Source organism: Nomascus leucogenys, chromosome 11, assembly GCF_006542625.1.
Source record: "Nomascus leucogenys isolate Asia chromosome 11, Asia_NLE_v1, whole genome shotgun sequence".
Taxonomy (NCBI): domain Eukaryota; kingdom Metazoa; phylum Chordata; class Mammalia; order Primates; family Hylobatidae; genus Nomascus; species Nomascus leucogenys.
Window position 1 is genome coordinate 7,440,145 of NC_044391.1, and position 21,849 is coordinate 7,461,993.

Below are 21,849 nucleotides of genomic sequence, written 5' to 3' on the forward strand. Positions count from 1 at the left end.
TGCTGAGCACAAGATGCCCACTGCTCAACCTTTTGAAAAGGCACAATCTGGGGCCATTTCTCTAAGAAGGGACCAGATGACTGTGATTGACATGTTTACTGAAATGTTTACCCTATTTCCATCTGAAGCATTACAAACACCCATGAGTGATGTTCAAAATATTGTATAACCTGTAGAGCAGAATCTCTGACCAGTTCGTCTGAACATCTCACCACTCAGAATGGAGGTCCGCTAAAGACGACCAGTAAGACGAAAGACTGTAGTGGCACATTCCTGCCCAACAGCAATCCTGCATCAAATGCAAACTTTGGGCTGATTTCTAGGGGACTTCAGTGTTTAATCCTATTCATTCTTATTGAGCAAACACTATTTAGCTTTGGCTGGCTTACTTACCCACCTGTTTTGAAGCAGAACCCGAGTAGACAGGCATCTTTAGGATGGGACTTTCTGCTCTTTCATCACTTTTTCATTTCACACGCATGAACTCTGCACTGGGACACACACTTAGGACACAGGCTGTAAGAGCTGAAGCACCAATAACCTTGACATGGACCCATGTATGTACTTTGCTTGTCTTTCTCTTCTGGGCCAATGTTGTCCTTTTTTCTGGCTTGGGAAAGCAGGGGTCCCCCTCTTTCCTCCCTTCTATTAGTCTACCACCAAATGCCTGAAAAAACAGCCCTGATCTCAGCAGGACTTATCTTTGTCTATGAATATGCTGTCCCTACAAATTCAGATTGGATGAAGGATCCTTTGATTAGAGATTTAAATGAGGGACAATTTAATGAGCCAATTCAGCTTAGCTAAAAAGCATCTACCAATATCTGCTATGAAGTGTGGGGTGGGGGGGGAAGTGGTTATGTTCCTTCTTATCACACTCCCTTCTCTTGAGTTGATGTTTTTAAGGTACTTTGCACAGAGTCTATACAAAATAGATACCTCCCCTGCCTCCCACCAGTCCTCTAGCGTATCCTGGCTTCAGTTGCTTGCAGCACCTCGTAGCACCCTCCACCTCCCTTCCTGCCTTCCAGGCTCAAGGCAGTACCTGGGCATCAGTGCCCACACCTACTCCCCAGGAGATATCTCCCTTCCCTACTTCTTCCTCCCAGCTAGTGCTGCTGGCCTGCAGAAAGACTTAAAGATGCTTGCCAAGTTGACCTGACCTTTACTTCCCTCTTTCTAGTGGGAATTGATGGATTTCACGCCTGTCTCTTTTCAGGGCTGCAGAGAGTACAGCGACTTGCGAAAAACACAAGATACTTCAGACAAAGACTGCAGGAAATGGGATTCATTATCTATGGCAATGAGAATGCTTCTGTTGTTCCTCTGCTTCTTTATATGCCTGGTAAAGTAGCGTAAGTATCCAAGGCATCTCATAATCACACCTAAACCCCAAGGTGACCTAAGATGGCTTTTTTGGCACAGGCATTAGATTATGCATTTGGAATGGGGTGAGTGAGTTCAGTATTCACGCGTACGGCTTCTCAGAAGCCACCTGCCAGTCTATCAGCTAGACCCTTCCCACAGGTCTTATAGAAAGGGAACCAAAGGTGCTAAGACTGAGCTCTCTCCCTAAATTCAAGTTCTGTGAATTTAGGGAAATCACTTATCTCCCTCAGCCTCACCTGTAAATTAAGCACAATCCTGAGCCTCCTTCTGACCCAAGATCGTTCTCAGGGAGAACTTCTGAAGATCATCTCTCCCCATATTACCAAAAAAACAATGTGATCAGGCTCTGTGCTTTCTCCCATTGAACTCTGCAGCCATCCTCAGAAGAGGACATTCTCATTTCAAGCATGGGGAAGCTGAGGCTGAGAGCAGTTAAGCAACCCGCCCAAAGTCACACAAGTCAAACAGCAGTAAAACTAAGATGCAAAAACCCAAACTGAGGCTCACATTGAAGCTCATGCTCAGTTTCTCATGCCTTTACTGTGAACCTGTTTGGGGGTTGTTTACTTGATTGCAACTTTGAAACAGCATTAGCAACAACTGCATAAAGAGGAAAACATGACTTTTTGTCAGTTTGGCAGGGACAATTTGATACATGAGCCCTTCTCCAACCTGCTAGAGACTAACGTAATTAGACTAATTACATGTTGTTAAAAGGAAGTTGACTGTCAGGGCACAGTGGCTCACGCCTGTAATCCCAGCACTTTGGGAGGCTGAGGCAGGTGGATCACCTGAGGTCAGGAGTTCGAGACCAGCCTGGCCAACATGGTGAAACCCTGTCTCTACTAAAAATACAAAAATTAGGTGGGCATGGTGGTGCATGCCTGTAGTCCTAGCTACTAGGGAGGCTGAGGCAGGAGGATCACTTGACCCCAGGAAGCAGAGGTTGCGTGAGCAGAGATTGTGCCACTGCACTCCAGCCTAGGTGACTGGATGACAGAATGAGACCCTGTCAAAAAAAAAAAAAAAAAAAAAAAAAGGAAGTTAACTAAAATCCTTTCTCAAGGTAAAATGTTTATTTTTGTCTCTGACCAAGCACATGATAGAAATTCATGTTCAACATACTATGCATCAGATTCTAGTGGTCCTAACTCCCCTCCAATGTAACCCATTGCTGGAACTTTCTGTTTGACTCTCTAATAGCCTGACTAGATTGGCAGAGTACTGGAAGTATAGAAAAGTACCAATAAAAGAGTTTTGGGTCTTACTTGTGAAAACTCATGGAGGGCAAGACTGAGTTATAAGTTCCTAAAAGACTGATTCTTCAGAGTATGCTCTTGGGTCATTTTACCATAGCAAAATCACAAGGGGACATGAAGGCTGGGTGCGGTGGCTCACGCCTGTAATCCCATCACTTTGGGAGGCCCAGGCAGGCAGATCACGAGGTCAGGAGATCGAGACCATCCTGGCTAACACGGTGAAACCCCGTCTCTATGAAAAATATAAAAAATTAGCCGGGCATGGTGGTGGGTGCCTGCAGTCCCAGCTACTCGGGATGCTGAGGCAGGAGAGTGGCGTGAACCTGGGAGGTGGAGCTTGCAGTGAGCGGAGATCGCACCACTGCACTCTAGCTGGGGCGACAGAGCGAGACTCCGTTAAAAAACACACACACACACACACACACACACACACACATGAGTTTTTTAGCATGCCACATCATTCCCACCAGTTGGGGGTCAGGAAAACAGTGCATGAAGTGTCTGAGGACATAATATGCTACAGAAATGTTATATATAGTACTGCTCTGTGATAATGTCAAGGAGGGGTGACAACGGTGATTGAAAGTAGCAGACAATTCAAAGATCTTTAACCATCTGATTTTTGAAGGCACATACACACACACACAGACACACATACATTTATTCAAAATGATTGGGGAAATGATGTGTGTTGGAAGAAATATTCCAAACTTGGCTCAGGTTTATCTAATATTTTATCATTAGCTCAAAAGAAGGCATTGAAAATAAACTTGTCCAAGGTATAAAACACATAATTCTGGAATGTTACTTACAGTGACAGTAGGGAGTGTTCTGGATAGTTCCAACTTTAATAATAAAAGCCAGAAGTAGAATCCCAACAGGTTGGAAAAATGAACCAACCCAATGAGAAGAATCCGTAAGTAGTGAAAACAAATGCATGTAACTTCAAGAATTCATACAATATGCTATGAACAATATGCTTCATATAAAAGTTATGCTCTATGGTGTGGTGAAAAGTTTGGAATCAAAAAGAAATTTGATTCTTCCTCTTCCTAGCTGGGGATTCTTGGACAAGTTACTCAGCTTTCTGAAGCCCCAGTTTTCTCATTTATAAAGCGGGATATGATAGTATCTATTTCATAAGGTTACTGTGAAGATTAAACAAGATGATGTCCATACAGCATTTGGCATGTTACCTCTTATATAAGAGCTATTCAGTGTTAGCTGTCATTATTAATAGCATTAATTAATAAAGTCATTAATAATGTCATTTTTAGTAATGTGTACAAAGTACTGAATATAGTAGTTGGCATGCCATAAGCATTCAATCAGTGGTAGCCATTTCACTACTACTACTCTGCAACGATGATAATCATTATCAGTTTCAGCTGAGTGCAAGGTTGTATCACCATGGTTGCATGGCTCTCCAAAATAATCATTAGAATTCTTGGTTGCATTACTAAAAAGAAAACGTCCAGAAAAAATAGTAGGTAAAGATCCTGCTACACTCTGCTTCCATATTGCTGTATTAGATGCTGGATAATATGTCAAACCATCTTGTTTCTTTCAACTTAAGACTGTTTTTTAAGAAGAGCTAACATCACAGAGTACTAAATACATGATAAGTAAGGCTATTAGACCTCAGTGTTTACCCATGGAGGGTAGGATGTTTAGCCCTTAGTTTATAAATGAAGATGCTAAGACTTAGAAAGGTCAAATTACTTTCTAAAGCCAGGTGCGGTGGCTCATGCCTGTCATCCCAACACTTTAGGAGCCTGAGGCAGATGGATCACCTGAGGTCAGGAGTTTGAAACCAGCCTGGCCAACATGGTGAAACCCTGTTTCTACTAAAACTACCAAAAAAAAAAAAAATTAGCTGGGCATGGTGGCAGGCACCTGTACTCCCAGCTACTTGGGAGACTGAGGCAGGAGAATCGCTTGAACCCGGGAGGTGGAGGTTGCAGTGAGCCGAGATCACACCACTGCACTCCAGCCTGGGCAACGAGAGTGAAACTCCGTGTCAAAAAAAAAAAAAAATTACTCTCTAAGACTCACACAGGTTGTAGGCAGCAGAGACCAGAATTCAAAGCCAGTTCCATTTGCTTCATAAACTAGAGCTCTTTTGAACACAACATAACCTCTGAAGCTTTAGTCCATAGGAAAAAAATGCACATCTCATTAAAGCAACACAGAGTATAATTATTTTTAATGTCATCATTGGTGATTCAAAAGGCAACAATCACTGCAAACAGAAAAAAAAAATCTGGGTCACCTAAGGAAACAGAACAGGTTAGTTACAAAAGGTAATATTATCTATTACGGGTAGGGGTTGCTGGCAAGAGTTTGCCCTGCTTTCTGACTTTGTTTCCTTCTGTGATATTTCTTTGTTGGAAGTTTATATGTAGAGACATTTTTTGAAATAGGGCGTTAATTGTATAAGCCACTGTGGAAACACTTCTTTCATTTGGTCATTTAAAAACCTTTGATTTTATTAAAGAATGATGATCTCTCCACATTCCTACCATGCAGAATGAAAATATGGTCTGTAGCCAGTTATCGTTTTGAACAAAGCCTTGTTATAACTCTACCACTGGAATCTTCTATAGAGCTGTGTAATGTGATTTTACCCATAAAACATACACTTAAATAATCAAGAATGTATTGTATTTGGTACTTGGTAAAGGGTTTGCATTTTTTTTCCCCTGTTCATGTAATACACTTGGAAGATGGTGTTATACAAGAGGTAGTGATTCTGCATACAATGCAATGCTAATGTTTCTTATCATTATTATTATTTCACACAGTTTAGTTTCTTTTAGCCTATTGCCAATTGCTTTGGGGAGTACAAACACAGAGGCTCATTATATAAAATTTCCAGTGCAATCATGTATATTAACTTAAGAACACTAGCTTTAGTAGTGTCAGGTTTAAATTCAAAAGTGCTCCAGGGAGACGCCAGATTAGACTAATGAATCAACAGAGTCATATATTTTGCCCTGCATTCTTTGGCAAAACGTGCTTCCTTTGGTACAAAGAGAAACATGCAGACAGTGAAAGCGGTCTTCTGGGAGTCCCGAAAACTGGCCTGAGATCATGGGTCAGGTGGTTTGTACTCTAGCAATAAAAGCACTTGACTTGTTTCTCAGACAATTATGAGCTCTCATTCTGTGCAGTTCCGTGGGCAGCCTTCCATAGGGTGATCAAGAAAGAGAAAGAACAGCTTCTGTTTTCAAGCTTTCTCAGCTAGAAAGCTTCATCTCCTTCTAACCTTCCTAGTTGAAATCAAAGGGCTAATCTTGCCTCGCCCAAGCCAGGGAGCCAGAGAGGCTGTGTGTCTTGTAGGTCCTGCAGTCTCCATTGCTTCATCTGATAACCTATGTTCTGTCTGAAACAACCAAAAGACAGACTTCTCAACAGCAAAACAAGTGAATGGAAGAGCAGGCTTATTCTCCACGTCTGGTTCAAGAATTCTTCCTGAGCTGTGATTGGAATGTTTCTCTGGTGCTGTCAGCTTCCAGCCTAAAATAACACACCAGCAATCTCTTAATGCTAAGAACAGATCTGAGGCATTTACCTCAGTTATGGGTAAAGTCGCTCAGTAATTAAGTTTTCCTGCAAAGAGTAACAGAGCCCAAAGGGGAAAAAGAGTCACTTGGGAGTACATGCCTTTTTGTCTGACCTTGGCTGTCAGCACAAGATATTTACAGCCTTTGAGCTTGATATTCTAGAATTGTTACAGAGATTAGCTCTGGAAAAGAAAGAGACTAGAAGGATAAAGGGAAGGAATCATAGCTTACGAAGGTTTTACCCTACATCAGACAGCTTTCTAGTTCTGTGACTTACATCCTATAGGCTGTAAGGTTCTCTGTGTGAACACTTCTTTCCTGGTCTCCCTTCTGCCCCATTCCTCTTAAACTCAGTCACTGAGTTTATTATCCCCGTGTATCCCTGGGTATGTTCATTCACTTATGAAACAATCAGGAGACCGTTCTATTTCTGATCTCTGATTTGGTGGAAAGTATAATTTCTGGCACTGCAGTGGGAATATTGGCTTGGGGTTGGATCCTACAGACCCTCTGATCTTGGTCTTCAAATTATACTCATTAAGTATAGGCTCCTTGAAATTTCCACATTATATTATTGGTATTAAGTTTTTAAAACATACAGGCTTACAATTAATATAGATTCTTTCTTTATGGAACTGCATTATAGGAACTCTTTGGTTTTTATACCTAGGGATCCTTCAGATGGATTTTATATCACTGCAGATTTGTTAAACCAGAGTCATAAACATCAGCATGTTCTGCTTGGTGTCAAAGACTCAATATCTACAATTATCTAATGAGTGTGTCGGACCCATAATACCACACACACCATCATGAGTGGCACCAAGTGACTCACTGCCTGTTTATTTGTCAATTGTATTTGACAGAAGTTTAAAAACTTCCATCATCTTCCACTTATTATCATAAAAAAAAAGAAAAAATCAATTAGCCATATTCCTTTTTTGTCAGGATAATTTTGTCTTCTCCCAACTAACCACTTTTTTTTTCTTTTTTTTCTTTTCCTTAAGGGCTTTTGCAAGGCATATGTTAGAGAAAAAAATTGGAGTGGTGGTCGTGGGATTTCCAGCCACTCCCCTTGCAGAAGCTCGGGCTCGGTTTTGTGTTTCAGCGGCACATACCCGGGAGATGTTAGACACGGTGAGTACACCACAGGCCAACGGGATCTCAGTACCAGTACCTTGGATTCAAAGCAAGTCCTTTTATTGAGACAGCTTGGGGTTCTCTGGGTTTCTCTTGGGTAATTTAGGAAAACAACACTGACAAAAGTCACTGCCGAAAAACAAGAGCATGTCAACAACAGCCAACACTGTGATCACTCAGTAGATAGAAAAGAAAATCAGTTTAGTGAAGATTTCAATCAGTATTTTGGTTTCCTACAAAAGACTGACTGAGTGGCCAAATGTTGTTCTATTTACTTGATCTTAAAAGCAAAAGCTGGTCTAAAATGCTGTTTTAGACTTAATCACATGCATCCTGACATTTTTCATAGCCACTAAATCTGCCATAATAAAATATGACCCAACTAAGCAACATGTTGGAAAACCAACAAGAACAAATCTACATTGCAGCAGCACCTAAGTGAGGCAGAAATGATTTTAAAATTGCCTTCTATTGTCCCTCGATTTCCATTGTTATATGAATGAGTAATATCAGAGAACTAAGCCATCTACTCAGTTTGGAGTTAATGGGAAGAGTCACATAACATAAATGCAGTTTTGCAAACACTATTGAGAGTCAACTATGTGCAAACCTGGGGCAAAAAGTCTAGGAGAAGATGCTAAAAAACAAAAACAAGCAACACATATAATACCAGACAGAATGAATGAATCTTGAAGAAGAAATATAGAAAACTGTGGGAGCATGAAGGTGGGGTGAATTATTAGAGTGGAGAAGATTCACAGGGGAGGTGGCTTTTGAGCCAGGCCTTTTTAATAAAGGTTATCGAGCATCATTCAAGACTTCCAATCAGTGGAGTGACATTCATAATGACAATTTCATGTCATTATGAAATAAACGTGACAAACAAACTGGAGAGGAAAGGGGCAAAAGGAAAGCACCTAAGATGTAGCTATTTAAACAAAACAAGAGATGACAAGGCTAATGGTAGTGGAAACAAAAGAAACTAATCCGTGAACAAATATTACAAATGAATGGAGCTGCCATGACTTGACAAATGATTGAATGTAGTGCATATGTGGGAAGAAAGAAATCAAAGACAATTTGAGATCTTTAGCCCTGATGAATAGAAGGATGGTGAAGCACTTAAATGAGATAAGGTATACAGTAAGGAACAGCAAATTTTCAATGGGAGTGGGGGAATAGAATGAGCTCAGTCCTAGACGTGTTGAGACTATGCGTCCGTGGTCCACCGATAGAAGAAAAATAAGATTCTAGAGCTTAGGAGAGTATGCAAAGCTGGAACTGCTATAGTTCAGGGAACTGAAGGATCCTTACAGCCAACAGTAGAAGATGTAATTGTCCAGATATGAGCAAGAGTGAACAGGGCAGACTCCTGGGGCGTGCCTACATTCCAGGGTAGATACAGGAATCGCAGGTGGGGACCCAGACTTACATGGAACTAGAGCAGTCAGGAAAGACATGTTCAGTGTAGTATTAAACTCCATACAGAGGAGAAAGTTTCAAGCAGGAGGAGGGTCAAAATGCCCCTCCAAACCGCAGGAAGTTTAAATGCAGTGAGGGATGAGAAGAAACTATTGGATTAGCAATTAGTAGGAACTTGATGTTCCATAGAGTAGGCATTTTAAGGGAATGAAGGGAACAGAAATAATAAAAGAATGAAAGAGTAAAAAGGATAATTTGAGTTTGAAATTATACACTTTCACATGTGCGCGCGCACACACACACACACACACACAGAGAGTTGCCGTGTCCTTCATCTTCACCAGTATAGCCTCAAAACATAAACCAGTGTATTGTACACAGTAGGTACACAGTACAAATTATTGAGTATCAGGTTAACAACTGAGCTAACCAGGTTTTGAGATGAGTGAACTTTGTCTTCTTTACACCCTTCTATATTTCCCAGATTCTCTAAAATGAGTATGTATTTCCAGAATGTGAATTTTAACAAATTGTTTCTTTTAAATGAAATGGGTTGGTATTAAGAAAAGACAGGCAAAACTTTCAAGAAGTCTGACTATAGAAAGAAAAATAGGTTTAGAAAATACCCTTGAAAATGGAGAAGGCTTGAGCATGTTTACACATTAAGGGAAGAAGACAGTGAAGAGAGGACCTTGTACAGAAGGGACAGAAGAGAGCGTGGCCAGGAAGCAAGTTCCCTGAGTTGGCAGGAGGGACACACAGCATGGATGAATTTGTAATTTTGTGCTCCAAACAGCATTGAGGTATTCATGTATGTGATTCTCCTCACAACTTCTTAATTGCTGCAAAACGCCTGCTTTGAAAGGATATTGAGACATCAATCATCTAGACAAATGCCTCTAAACTGTTGAGATCATGCGCCCATCTCAACAGAAAATTTTGAGCAGTTCCTTAATGTACATGTAAGAGAAAGTGGAAAATGACCCTGATGAACAGCCAGTACATTAAGGTAGCAATTGAACCTAAAGGCTCATAGACTAGAAATAATATTAGACAAATGCACTCCGCGACCACATTTGGACAAGACAGAGACAAGGCCACAATACTTACTGTCTCCCTCTTCTGACTGACATGTGTGACAGTTGCTCATTCACCAGTAACACCTCTAGCCTCGCTTTCATTCTCTCGCCTTTCAGATAGAAATGATAAATATATAGCCAGCCAATGAACTGCTCCCACTTCTTAACAGCATCCAACCCAGAACTGGTCCCTGCTTCCTTAGAGTCATCTCAGGCACAAGCTCAAATGCAGTGAGAAGCCACTCCCATCTTCCTGTCACTAAGATGCCCATGGTTCTTCTGCAGTGTCCTCCCTCTCCCATCCCAGCAAGCTAAAGAAACCTGACTTTGAGTACGAGTGTGTTCTGGGTGGTCTTGGATCAGCAGACATTAACATAAATTCTTTATAAATGATATATGCAATACCAATACATTATGTACATTATATGTACCCACAAATAAAAGTTTAAAAGGTTGAGATGAAAATGAATAGAGGTCAGGCGCAGTGGCTCATGCTTATAATCCCAGCACTTTGGGAGGCTGAGGTGGGCGGATGACCTGAGGTCAGGAGTTCAAGACCAGCCTGGCCAACACGGTGAAACCCCATCTCTACTAAAAATAGAAAAATTAGCCAGGCATGGTGGCATGTGCCTGTAATCCCAGCTACTCGAAAGGCTGAGGCAGGAGAATCACTTGAACTCAGGAGGCAGAGGTTGCAGTGAGCGGAGATCGCGCCACTGCACTCCAGCCTGGGCAACAGAGTGAGACTCTGTCTCAAAAAAAAAAAAAAATAGAAATCCTAATGTTTTCCTCCTGCATCCTCCGTAAATTATCTCACAGATGCCCCAAATGTGTAGATCCTTCACTTTGGATACCACTGAACTAGTCCATCCCCCACCTTCAGCAAAGATTGATAGAAACTATCCCAGAGAGGTGTCATTTTAAAGATAACTTTGGTTACTTTTTCTTAGTACTGAGATTTGATGTAGGAAATTTAGAAAAACAGGGAAGAACATTTTAAATACTCATACTCCTACTACCAAGAAATCAATTACTCTTAACATGTTGGAGGAAATCTTAATTAATGTCAGTTTGAAAGATTTCCCAAAGAGGAAGGTCCATAAGATCTATTAGTCACCCATTCTAACATTAACAACCCTGACCTTACCTTTTCAAAGCATTAGACCCTAATATTATCTTCCTCCTCATATGGCAGGTTAAGAAAAACAGGCTCAGAAAGGTTAAAAAGGCATGACCAATACCATAGGATTAGTGAGATACTAGAATCAAAAATGACCTTTTTTATTATTTTATTATTATTATACTTTAAGTTTTAGGGTACATGTGCACAACGTGCAGGTTTGTTACATATGTATACATGTGCCATGTTGGTGTGCTGCACCCATTAACTCGTCATTTTGCATTAGATATATCTCCCAATGCTATCCCTGCCCCCTCCCCCCACCCCACAACAGTCCCCGGTGTGTGATGTTCCCCTTCCTGTGTCCATGTGTTCTCAGAAAATGACCTTTTTTTACTTTCTGGATCTCAGTTGTTTCATGTGTAAAATGGGGGATACGTGTACCCGCCTAAAGTAAGAGAGTTGAAACAGACGAGTTCTCAGTCACTGTGAGTTACATTCTAGTATTTTCTGGGATGAGTATGAGTATATCATACTCATCAGAGATGAGTATTTAAAAGCAGGAGGCCTGGGATAGCATGAGAGGACAGAGGATGATGTTAATCAGCTCCCGCAACATTCCACTTTGTTCTTGGCCAGGTGGTTTGCTGTGTCATGAAGATATAACTTCAAATGCACTCTGCAACCTTATCTTTTTCTTCCACAAGATTACATATAAGTCATTACATTTTAAAATAAAACCTTTTAAGGGTAAGCATGGGTCACATGTTTTTATTCTTCTCTTCACACTGTCAAAATAAAATAAACATTCATAGTATGGAGTGTTAGACCACTAAATAAAATTAATTCGCATCTAACATTCCTCTAGGGTCTTAAACCACAACCTAATGGTACGGATCTTGCTTCTTTTCTTTAAAATAAAAGAAGCTAGCGAAATAAGACTGTGTGTCTTTGTGAGGCTTGCTATGAACCTGGGCTCTGCAAAGCAGGGCTACTTAGGTGTTCAATGATAGCCATTGGAAAGCAATCTCATTGCAGGTTTTGGAAGCTCTTGATGAAATGGGTGATCTCCTGCAACTGAAATATTCCCGGCACAAGAAGTCAGCACGTCCTGAGCTCTATGATGAGACGAGCTTTGAACTCGAAGATTAAGTTTCCTGGTCCTGAATGACACATAAAGACTTTGCGAGAAAGACCTCCCTCCTTGCCTCACAAGGAATATAAATGGATTTCTCCCCCTTCCTCAGGACAATTTTGGTTCCCAGACCAGCTTGATTGAACTGAGGGAGACGTTGTTGTTTTTAATGTCTCCAGCTTGGACTGCAGAGACAAAAACATGATTCCAGATTTAAGTCTCTCTTCTTCCAAGTATTCTACTAGAAATACACACACACGCACTTCTGAGAATATTTTTAATGGCAATGAGCCTGTGTTTTAGCTACTACTGTGCAGACCCTTTCAGGGGTTCCAACCAAATGCAAATGAGAGAATTTAAAATTTTTATTCAGTAAATTCACTATGTGTTTACTTATTCCATCTGCAGATGTGAGTGAGTGTGGTGGACAGTAGCCACCTTCCTCGTTCCACTCCTAAAAGCATCAGCTAGAACTCATCTGTATCATGGGAAGTTCCAGGCAGGAGGGTAAAGAAATGTTGTTTCTACCATTTGTCACATTTGGACGTTTTTCACAGACAAGTGTCAAAAGACATAGTTAATGTTTTGAGGGGGAAAGCAGAACTAATCAACTGCAACTAGAGACGTCTTTGAAGGAAATTTTCCTTTTCCTCTTGCTGGTCTCCTACAGTTTTACAGCTGAGCTTCTGAGGTTTGGAAAATTCAAGATGTTTGTTTCATAAGAAAGGGGGCAGAAAGCAAGCACAAGACACTTTTAGGTCTAGACTAAAACAGTAGTTACAACAATTTGAACCTTGTTGGTGCAGTGCACGGTGAATGCGTACCCTGCACAGCCTCTATTAACTTAAGAAATTAGTTGTCATTTTCCTATTGAATTTTGAGTAAATGGTGAAATTCAGTGTCCTTTAGAATTGACTCTCAAGACTATATTTGAAGAATGCGTTGATTCAAGAAGGACATTTAAAAGCAAATTCTAACTTTTTCAAGACCAACACCCTTATTTAGGCCTATTAAATTGTACTATCACTTGTTACATGCCCTCTGAATTGGGAGAAAGTGGGCTTGCACACTTTGAGGTAACTAACTGTAATTTACTTGTGTTCTCTCTTTCTCGCTCTCTCTTCTTCTCAATATGAACACAAACTTCTATGGAAAAGTAGCCTTTTGTTAATCTGATCTAGTTTGTACGGAAAAAGCCCATGGAGAACCTTATCTTTAACAAGCTCCCAGATGGTGCCCAGATTTGGAAACTCTAAAGAGCAGTGGTGACCTTTTAGCAAAGTTTCTGTAACAGTTCGAATGAGTTGCAGAACATTCCACTCCATCAAATGACACTGTAAACAAATCACTTCAAGAGAGGCTTGGCTTTGTGTGGCACAGATGGACCTACACTTTCATGCTGTGCGCTGAGATAGAAACTCCACCCACAGCGCCTGCAATGGATGAAGCAATGTGCCCTGATGCTCAAAGCATATTAAAGGAAAAAAAGTGATCAGCACGGAAAGTTTTTTATGGGGAAATTATAACTCCAAGTGGGTGCATTGGTTTAAAAATGGATCACAATGATAGAGTTCTTCATGAATGTTTACAAGTTGTAAGGAATACCATAGTGAAAGAGGAAAAGAAGTGGGTTCTGAAAATGCCATTTCCCATTCAATGATTTTGATAACAAAATTCCAACTCTTCTCAATGAAACTGATGCAGCATTATTTGTGCAAAGAAAATGTGTCATAAATATGCAAAGAAAGGGAGACATACTGTTCTCATCTCTTGAATATGTGCATTTAAATGAAATTCTTGCTAGTTAATTGTCCAAACTGCATAAATGCCTTGAGTTCTATAAAGGCAACAGGAGGTCAAAAAGATAGCGAGATATCTAGTCCTTCCACAAGCTATGGAAAGCAATAAACATCTTCTTTCCTTTCTGCATCTGTCTGTCATCTTTACACACACCGTCACATCTACCCTTCAAGTTTTAAGCCCCTAGACGAGTGTCTTCATGAACAGGAACGTCCACTATTATTACTTTCATGGAGGATATTGGGTCTAATTCATCGTGGGAAACTACTTACCCACCCAGCGTGGAGGGCAGGGAGGAAGTTAGTCTCTTTTCATCAAGATCCAAGAGTGCAGGGGCAATTTATTACACTCAATGTACAAAACAAAAGGGCCTGTCTCTGTCAGAGAGTCCATGTTGAACATACAGGTACGAAAACAACTGTTGATATACAGGTATAATCCAAGTAGAATGCTTCCACCGTGCATTAGAAGGTGCCCAAGCTCCACAGGGCCAATAATATTAGAGTATATGTCATATAGAATAAGGTTAATTACGAGGGTGATTGTGAATAATGAGATTTTTAATTTTTTTAACAAAAAAACTCTCAAATGCTAGGCTAATAAGTTCATTATTTTAATTCATGATTAAAATTTTTGATTATTGACTCTTGATAACTATATCAGAGCCAAAAATGTCTCTTTGGTTAGATCTGTTGGAAAAGAGAATTTTCTATAATGTTATGTGCCCTAAGCCCTTCTGTTCACATTTACACACATGCACACACACATACACATATGCATTTTTCCTTTACGGAGTAAGCAGGTGTGTAGAGGTATAGATGAAAATCTGGTTGGTTGAGAAATAAATGGAAGATGTTCTTGAAAATGACCTTCAGGAAAGCAGAAGATAAAGGTTCCAGATGATATTTGTAAGGAGGCTATCTCTGTATAATAAGAAAATGGCATAGACTTACTCCTAATCTCATTATGAAACGATAGTGTCATGGACGTTTAACCATATTGCCTTTTAGCATGCTTTGATTTCACAGAGACTACAGGCTTTAGAATTTACTAGGAAGCTGGCTAAAACCCATACCCCTGGGCCCTACACCAGACCTTTACTGAAACATAATAGTTGTAGTGCCCAGGAATCCACATTTTTAACCAGCCTTCCTGGGTGATTCTAATCTATGCTAAAATTTAAGAACATTATTCAAACTCTAATTTGATAAATCAATTGACTCTAATAGCAGGAACCTTGTTCTGATTCTCTCGTTCATAATTAAGTGTATATATACTGGTAAAATTAATTTATTCCACAGTCAACCTTCTCATTCAGACATTTTGTTCCCATTTTCCAAGTAACTTCTCTTTCTACAAAAATGAATCCAATACTGAAGAACAATCTGCCATTCATTTGGGTAAAATTATTCCTTCTTCAGTTTTCTGTATCATTTCCTATTAGATGCCCATTTGCTTTGAATGTGGCATCTTTCTTTTCTTTCTTTCTTTTTTTTTTTTTTGAGACAGAGTTTTGTTCTTCTTGTTACCCAGGCTATAGTGCAATGGCAAGATCTTGGCTCGTTGCAACCTCCTCCTCCCGGGTTCAAGCTATTCTCCTGCCTCAGCCTCCTGAGGAGCTGGGTTTACAGGCATGTGCCACCAAGCACAGCTAATTTTCTATTTTCAGTAGAGACAAGGTTTCTCCATGTTGGTCAGGCTGGTCTTGAACTCCTGACCTCTGGTGACCCTCCTGCCTCGGCCTCCCAAAGTGCTGGGATTAAAGGCATGAGCCACCACACCCAGCCTGAATGTAGTATCTTTTTTCTGTTTTCTTTTCCTGCTCTTTAAAAAAACAACCTTCAACCTCTGATTATTTATTTATTCCAACAACAGCTCTTCAGTAGGGTAACAGTCTTAACAGTTCTTCGAACAAACAATACTCTTTTGTATTTTTCGTCAGAGATAGCAAATATTATAAATGGCCTACTCTGATTTAAAAACCTAAGTTCTGATGATGATGAAACCTTAACTCTTAAATATATATTTTGATTTATAGCAATAATAACAATTGTAATAACAGCAATAAGAAAAGCATCTGGTGAATTTTTGCAATGTTTCCTGGTCTCAAAACAGTAAGAACAACAATTTGAAGTCTGTTCTTTAGAATGCCCTACTCAGCTGCATAATGTTTAGAAAATTAAAAAGTGTCTGTATTTTAAATATTTTTAGGTAATTATTGCGGGACATTGTCTTATGGTGTCATGATGTACATGGGGTGTGCGTGTGTATGTGTGTGTGTGTGTGCATGTGTCTGTGCGTGTGTGAGAAAGAGAGAGAGAAATGTATGTTTCACTGAAACATTTGAAATGACCAATTTCACTTTATTGTGCCTGTAAAATGTTAGTTTTAAAATAAATAAAAACAATATGAAAATAATTGATGGTTTTCTGTTGATTTAGTTTAGGTTACCCTGAAAAAAGACTGAGGTACAGATTGGTATTTAGGAATTCCACTGGGAAAATTGGTAAGGGTGGCTGGAGCTGGCTTGCACTGTCATAAGAACCAATTGTGCACATTTCTTTCTAATTCCTCATTCAGTGACATCAGATTGGTAGCTTGAAATTGGCCACAATGGGAGTATTTACACCATGGAAATTGGCAGACACTACAAGTCAGGGCTCTAGAGAGCTGGCTGTTAAACATTTACTAGCACACCACTGAGACCACCTACAATGGTACAATACCAACGTAACAGTAAGGGAACAGGATTGGAAAGAGGAAGAAGTTGAACAATGATGTTATCATAGCAAAGGCCTCAGCCAATTTCATGGAAACTGTGCAACTGAGATGGTCCTTTAGGGTCAAGTCAAATTGACAAGGATGCCAGATGCAAGCTATCAGTAGAGGTGTGGGGCCAGGCATTACCTTGGGCAGGTCTATTGAGGTGAGAAAAATGCCTGGGAAGGGACTTAGCTGTGATTTCTTATTTTTTAAATGATTTCTAATTGATTCATTTTTTAAAAGTTTTATATCAGAAAACATTAAACATACAGTAAAATCGAATAGTATAATGAGCCCACATGCACCTATTACCCAGCTTCAAACATTAGCAATTTATGGCCAGTCTTTTCTTCTATTCCCCCACCCATTTCACTCCCTCTCTCACCAGATTACTTTGAAGCAAACCCCAGAAATCATATTATCAATAAACATTTTACTGAGTATCTCTAAAAGGAAGGGGTGTCTTAATTGATTCTTCTTTTCAACCTCATTAAGAGATAAGTCTTTAGGATAACAAAGGCATCAAAAGGAGTCAAATGTTAACCTTTTCTTTCTCTGTTGTATAGCCTGCATGTAAATTCCCAGGATTAAAACTAGAAATTATTTCTAAAGTCAAGATGTGGTGTCTTGAAAGACAATAAAGCAATCGTTTTTAGACATTTACCATGTGCCAGACACGATATTAAGAACTGCAACATTATCTTCCAAGTTCTCTTGTAGAGATTAATAATGGCTTCATCTTGGAAGGCAAGTATATTCAAGTTATGAGGGGATTAGCAGTGCATAAAGATGACTTCCAAGACTTTGATGGTAGATTGTTTTTTCTTAGAATGTTTATCCTCTTCCTTATCAAATCAATTTTCTTAAAAAGTTATTTTAGCTAAACGTTATATATTAGCAGGAGTAATTCAATCAAGAATAAGAGAACAAGTGAAACCAGTTTACCCATTTGGAAAAGGTTGATTCCCATGCCAGTCTGGGTTTAATGCAGGGACTGGTTATTCTGATTTTCATTACATCCCGTGGTCCAAATGGGAGGCTGAATTCTGACATTTGCAAGTCAACTGCTCTGAGAAGTTATCACAGATACAAATCAATAAAATATCCAACAACAGAAGTTCAGAATAGGAGCAAAAGGAGAACTTTGTTTTGCTGTGGCATATAACAGTGCTCCCTTTTATTCAGCCCAGCTGCTAATTTTTATATCAAAAATATTGATTGAAGGGGCTAGTGATTTTGGCTCTCACCCAAGTTTATTCAAGATCTTTCTTAATTAGGTTTGGGTCAGCTGCAGTGCCCATGGCCAGGGATAGGTCTGGCTCCAATCATCACATCGTGCTTTTACCTCATTATGGGCCAAGAACTAAGGCAAGGAAATGGCTGCTGCTTTGTTTCTCCAGCCCAAATGTGTGGGTTTTTTTTCCAGATTTGAAGCATGCATGGACTAAAGGCATAAGGAAGACCAAAGGACGTGTAATGGCTTCACTGTGATGAGATCAATCTACCCTACAACTTGACTATGATCCCCAGCATGAATAAGGCTGTGTGTGTGAAAAGTGAATGGGTAGCAATGTGGGGCCATGGAAAATGCTCCTGGCATCATTTGAATAAAAACTTTTCAACAGGCTGATGCAGCCAATCAGTGTATCAGTTTTTTAAAAGGGCAAAATAATCTCTGCCAACAATACATGATTTCCCCTTAATGTGTCTGTTTTGTAAATAATTGTGGCTGTCATACAACTATTTTTATAGTGTCCATCTCAATTTTATATAATTTACACCAGTCTTTTAAAAAAACATTATACATGTAAAGCTTCAATTAATCATAGCCACAAATTATAAGCACCTGTAACAAAATAGGTTTTCTTTCATATATAAAAATGTGTTAATATTTTAAAATGTAATTCAGTTCCCCCTAAAATATTTTCAACAAAGTATCCATGAAGAGTTTTTAACTCTAAAAAAATTATCAACTAAAACTTCAAAATATAGATTTTTAAGAGATGTATTAATGAGACGATTCTAAGTGGGACCAATCAAAGTTAAAGATTTCCTATATAGATGAGGCTGTAACTGCTATATACAGTCAATGTTACAGGTACATAATATAGAAAAATGAAAATATTTTATTAAAGTGGTTCCATTTCTAGTAAGATGAAAACTAACATTTTCAAAAATTACACTGATTATTTGAGCATCTATTGTTTTTAATAGCGAAGTAGAGAGGAAATATGACTGGTATTGACATCAGTCAACATGGCTCTCGATTGTGAATAGAAATAGAAAGCCAGAGATTACCAGTTATCTGATGAAAACCAGCAATACCAAAGTGGGTAGCCAGGGAGAAAAAAAATGAGAAAAATCTTACTGACTGAAACAGACAATTCCTGGAAAAGATAACTTTTTAAAAGTTCTAATTATGATCTTTGTAGGTCAACCCGGTTGTAAAAAGAAATTACATCCACAAAACAAGAATAGGCTGATATGTAAAGGAACCCAGAGTTTATAAAAATTAAAAATATGTAATATTAAAGTGGTGAAAATCAGTAGAAAGCAAAGAAGAAAAGAATCTTTGAATCTCAGAATATAAAGCAAAGGCCAGAAAAAAATAGAAAACATGAGAAAAAATGTAAAATGACAAAGAGGATACATACAGGAGGAACAATATCCACCTAATAAAAAGTTGAGAAAGCATTATAATCCCTGAGGCTGAAACAAAATGCAAGATGAAAATGGACTAGCAAGTGCTAAGTGGATGAATATAAAAAGATTTTTATCTAAATACACCTTCATAAAATTTTTACTGTCCCAAGGATAAAGGGAAGAACTTAAAATTGTTTTCAGCTAAAAAAAAAAATTTCACCGAAAAAGGTAAAAGTAATTGCTTTTACTACTGAATATTATAAACATGGAAAGTTCATACCAATTTTCACATCTGTTAATGGTGTATAAGTTATCCATTTCTCCAATCTGCACCAATACTGAGTATTATCATTTTTATAACATTTGTCAATCTTATAGGATAAAAAGGGGTTCTCTTTCATAAATGATGTCCATTTATAGTGATTTCTTTTCATATATATATTGGCTGCTTGTATTTGTCTTTTGCACATTTGCTTGAATCCCCTGCTACTATCTCGATTGTAAATGCCTCATCAGCAATACCAGACACTAGAAGACAACAAAGCAACGCCTTCAGAATTCACAGGGAAAACACTTTTGAATCTAAAATCCTATGTCCAGAAAAGTCTATCTAATAAAGGGAGAGTAAAACGGGGATTTTTTTTTAAATGAAAGATTCAGAAAGTTTACTTCAGTACCCTTCCTTTAAAAAATTACTTGATGAATACCTCCATAAACACTTCCAAGTAAAAGAAACACATAGTATCCAGGAAAGAGTGAAATTAATATAGTAGTATAATGCAAAGAAATTTTGGAATGATAATTAAGGTAGATTAAATCAAAAGGTGATGGGTAATTTTTGCTCAAGTCCCATTGGGTGTCCCTGGTTGGCAAGCACTCTCCTCCACACGGTGTTTCAGGGACCCAGGCTATTTCCAGCCTGTGGCTCCACCGACCCCTAGGACTTTGCCATTGCATGTGTGGTTAGGGCTCCAGGTTTCAGCCTGGGGAAAAGAAAAAGTGATCATGGAGGAGGGCTCCCCTTGCCCTATATGATGATTGACTTAACTCTGACTCTTAAGACACATTGAGAGTGCTGGCAAGCCCTATTTCCAAGATCTCAGGGGAGTATCCAGGATCTATAAAAAGCAGAATTGCTGCAGAGAATGCCCTAATATCTTAGTTCCTAAAGATGTAACCCTCCTTTCCCAAAGCTGCTCCAACACCAACTTCATTTACTCACATCAGACAGATGAAATCTTATAAGCTTCATCTATTCTCCAGCTACAGAACCCAGAGTCATGACCACACAGCCAGTTGGTCAGCAGGTTAGACCAGTTACTTCTTGCCTCATCTCTCATTCTTATCAAGTATGGATGCATTCACCTAGTGCCTCAGGAAAGATCTGCTTACTTCTTCTGTTCACAGTGTACAAGGTGGCTGTAAGATGTGAATGCTCTCAGCAAAGGCACCTTTGAAATGGATGGGCTAGGCTGAAGGAGGGGGTGTTACAGCAGTGGTTGTCCATCTGCTGTCCTGGCCACAAGAACCATGGGCATGCTAAGTCTGGCCCATATGCTCCTCAGGATATGAAAACAGAGGTGATACGTTTCTCACCTCTGTGATCTTTGCTCTGCCTCTCACATTGTCACACCTCACTTCAAGACCCTCCTGGGTTTCATTAGTGATGGTGAAAGCGAGCCAACTGGGGATTGGTGTAGGTTTGTTTGGAACTGCCTCTTTTAAAATTTCACTTTCACAGGGTAATAGCCTGGAGTCAACTCTTCGGTGAAATGCTGGAAAAGAAAAAATATGGTGCACTTTATGGCTTGTTTATCCATCTGCGTCTTCCCTGATGCATGTTCTGGAGTCTCTGCCTTCCTGAGTTGTGACCTTTCAGAATTTTGTAGCTTGTTCAAAGCTAGTCTTCTGTGACAGTTTAAGGACTAGAAGAGAGAGCCACTAAAAATAACAATGTGCACAACAATTCATTCCTGCCCCATCCCCAGTGCCGTTCTTCATTTCCACATCCAGCCTTCAATGTGTATATAGGTGAATGATGTGAAAATGAAATTTACATATGGTAGGTTCTCACCTTGTAGAAGTACGAATTTACAGGCCTGATTTTAGAAAATTATTGTTCATCACATCCCATGGGCATGTTCAGGTCTTTTAAATTTATACTTCTGAAGTTCATGATTAAATAGATGTTATATATTAAAGAAGAAAAGTTCAAAATGAGAGACAGGCAAGTTGAACATATATTTAGTTAACCAAAGATTAGAAAATAATTTGAAAACTGTCTTAGGTTCATTATAATGATCTTGAATTATACTCTTAAGATATTCCAGGCAGAGTGTGGTGGCGCATGCCTGTAATTCCAGCACTTTGGGAGGCTGAGGTGGATAGATCACTTGAGCCAGGAGTGCAAGACCAGCCTGGGCAACATGGCAAAACCCCATATCTACAAAAAATTTTAAAAATTAGCCAGGCATAGTGGCATGCACCTCTAGTTTCAGTTCCTCAGAAGACTGAGGCAGTAGAATCACTTGAG

At 39.3% G+C, this 21,849-nt stretch overlaps 1 protein-coding gene across 1 annotated transcript in view; it reads left to right on the forward strand.

The window, feature by feature from the left end:
• The window catches only part of SPTLC3 (serine palmitoyltransferase long chain base subunit 3), a 166,812-nt gene extending 152,775 nt beyond the window's left edge, over positions 1-14,037 (forward strand). The window contains exons 10-12 of the mRNA XM_003252865.4: positions 1,220-1,355; positions 7,222-7,351; positions 12,014-14,037. Of these exons, the coding sequence (XP_003252913.2) occupies positions 1,220-1,355; positions 7,222-7,351; positions 12,014-12,127 (380 nt within the window). The 3' untranslated portion in view covers positions 12,128-14,037. The remainder of the gene's footprint in view (positions 1-1,219; positions 1,356-7,221; positions 7,352-12,013) is intronic.
• Positions 14,038-21,849: the final 7,812 nt, after the last annotated feature.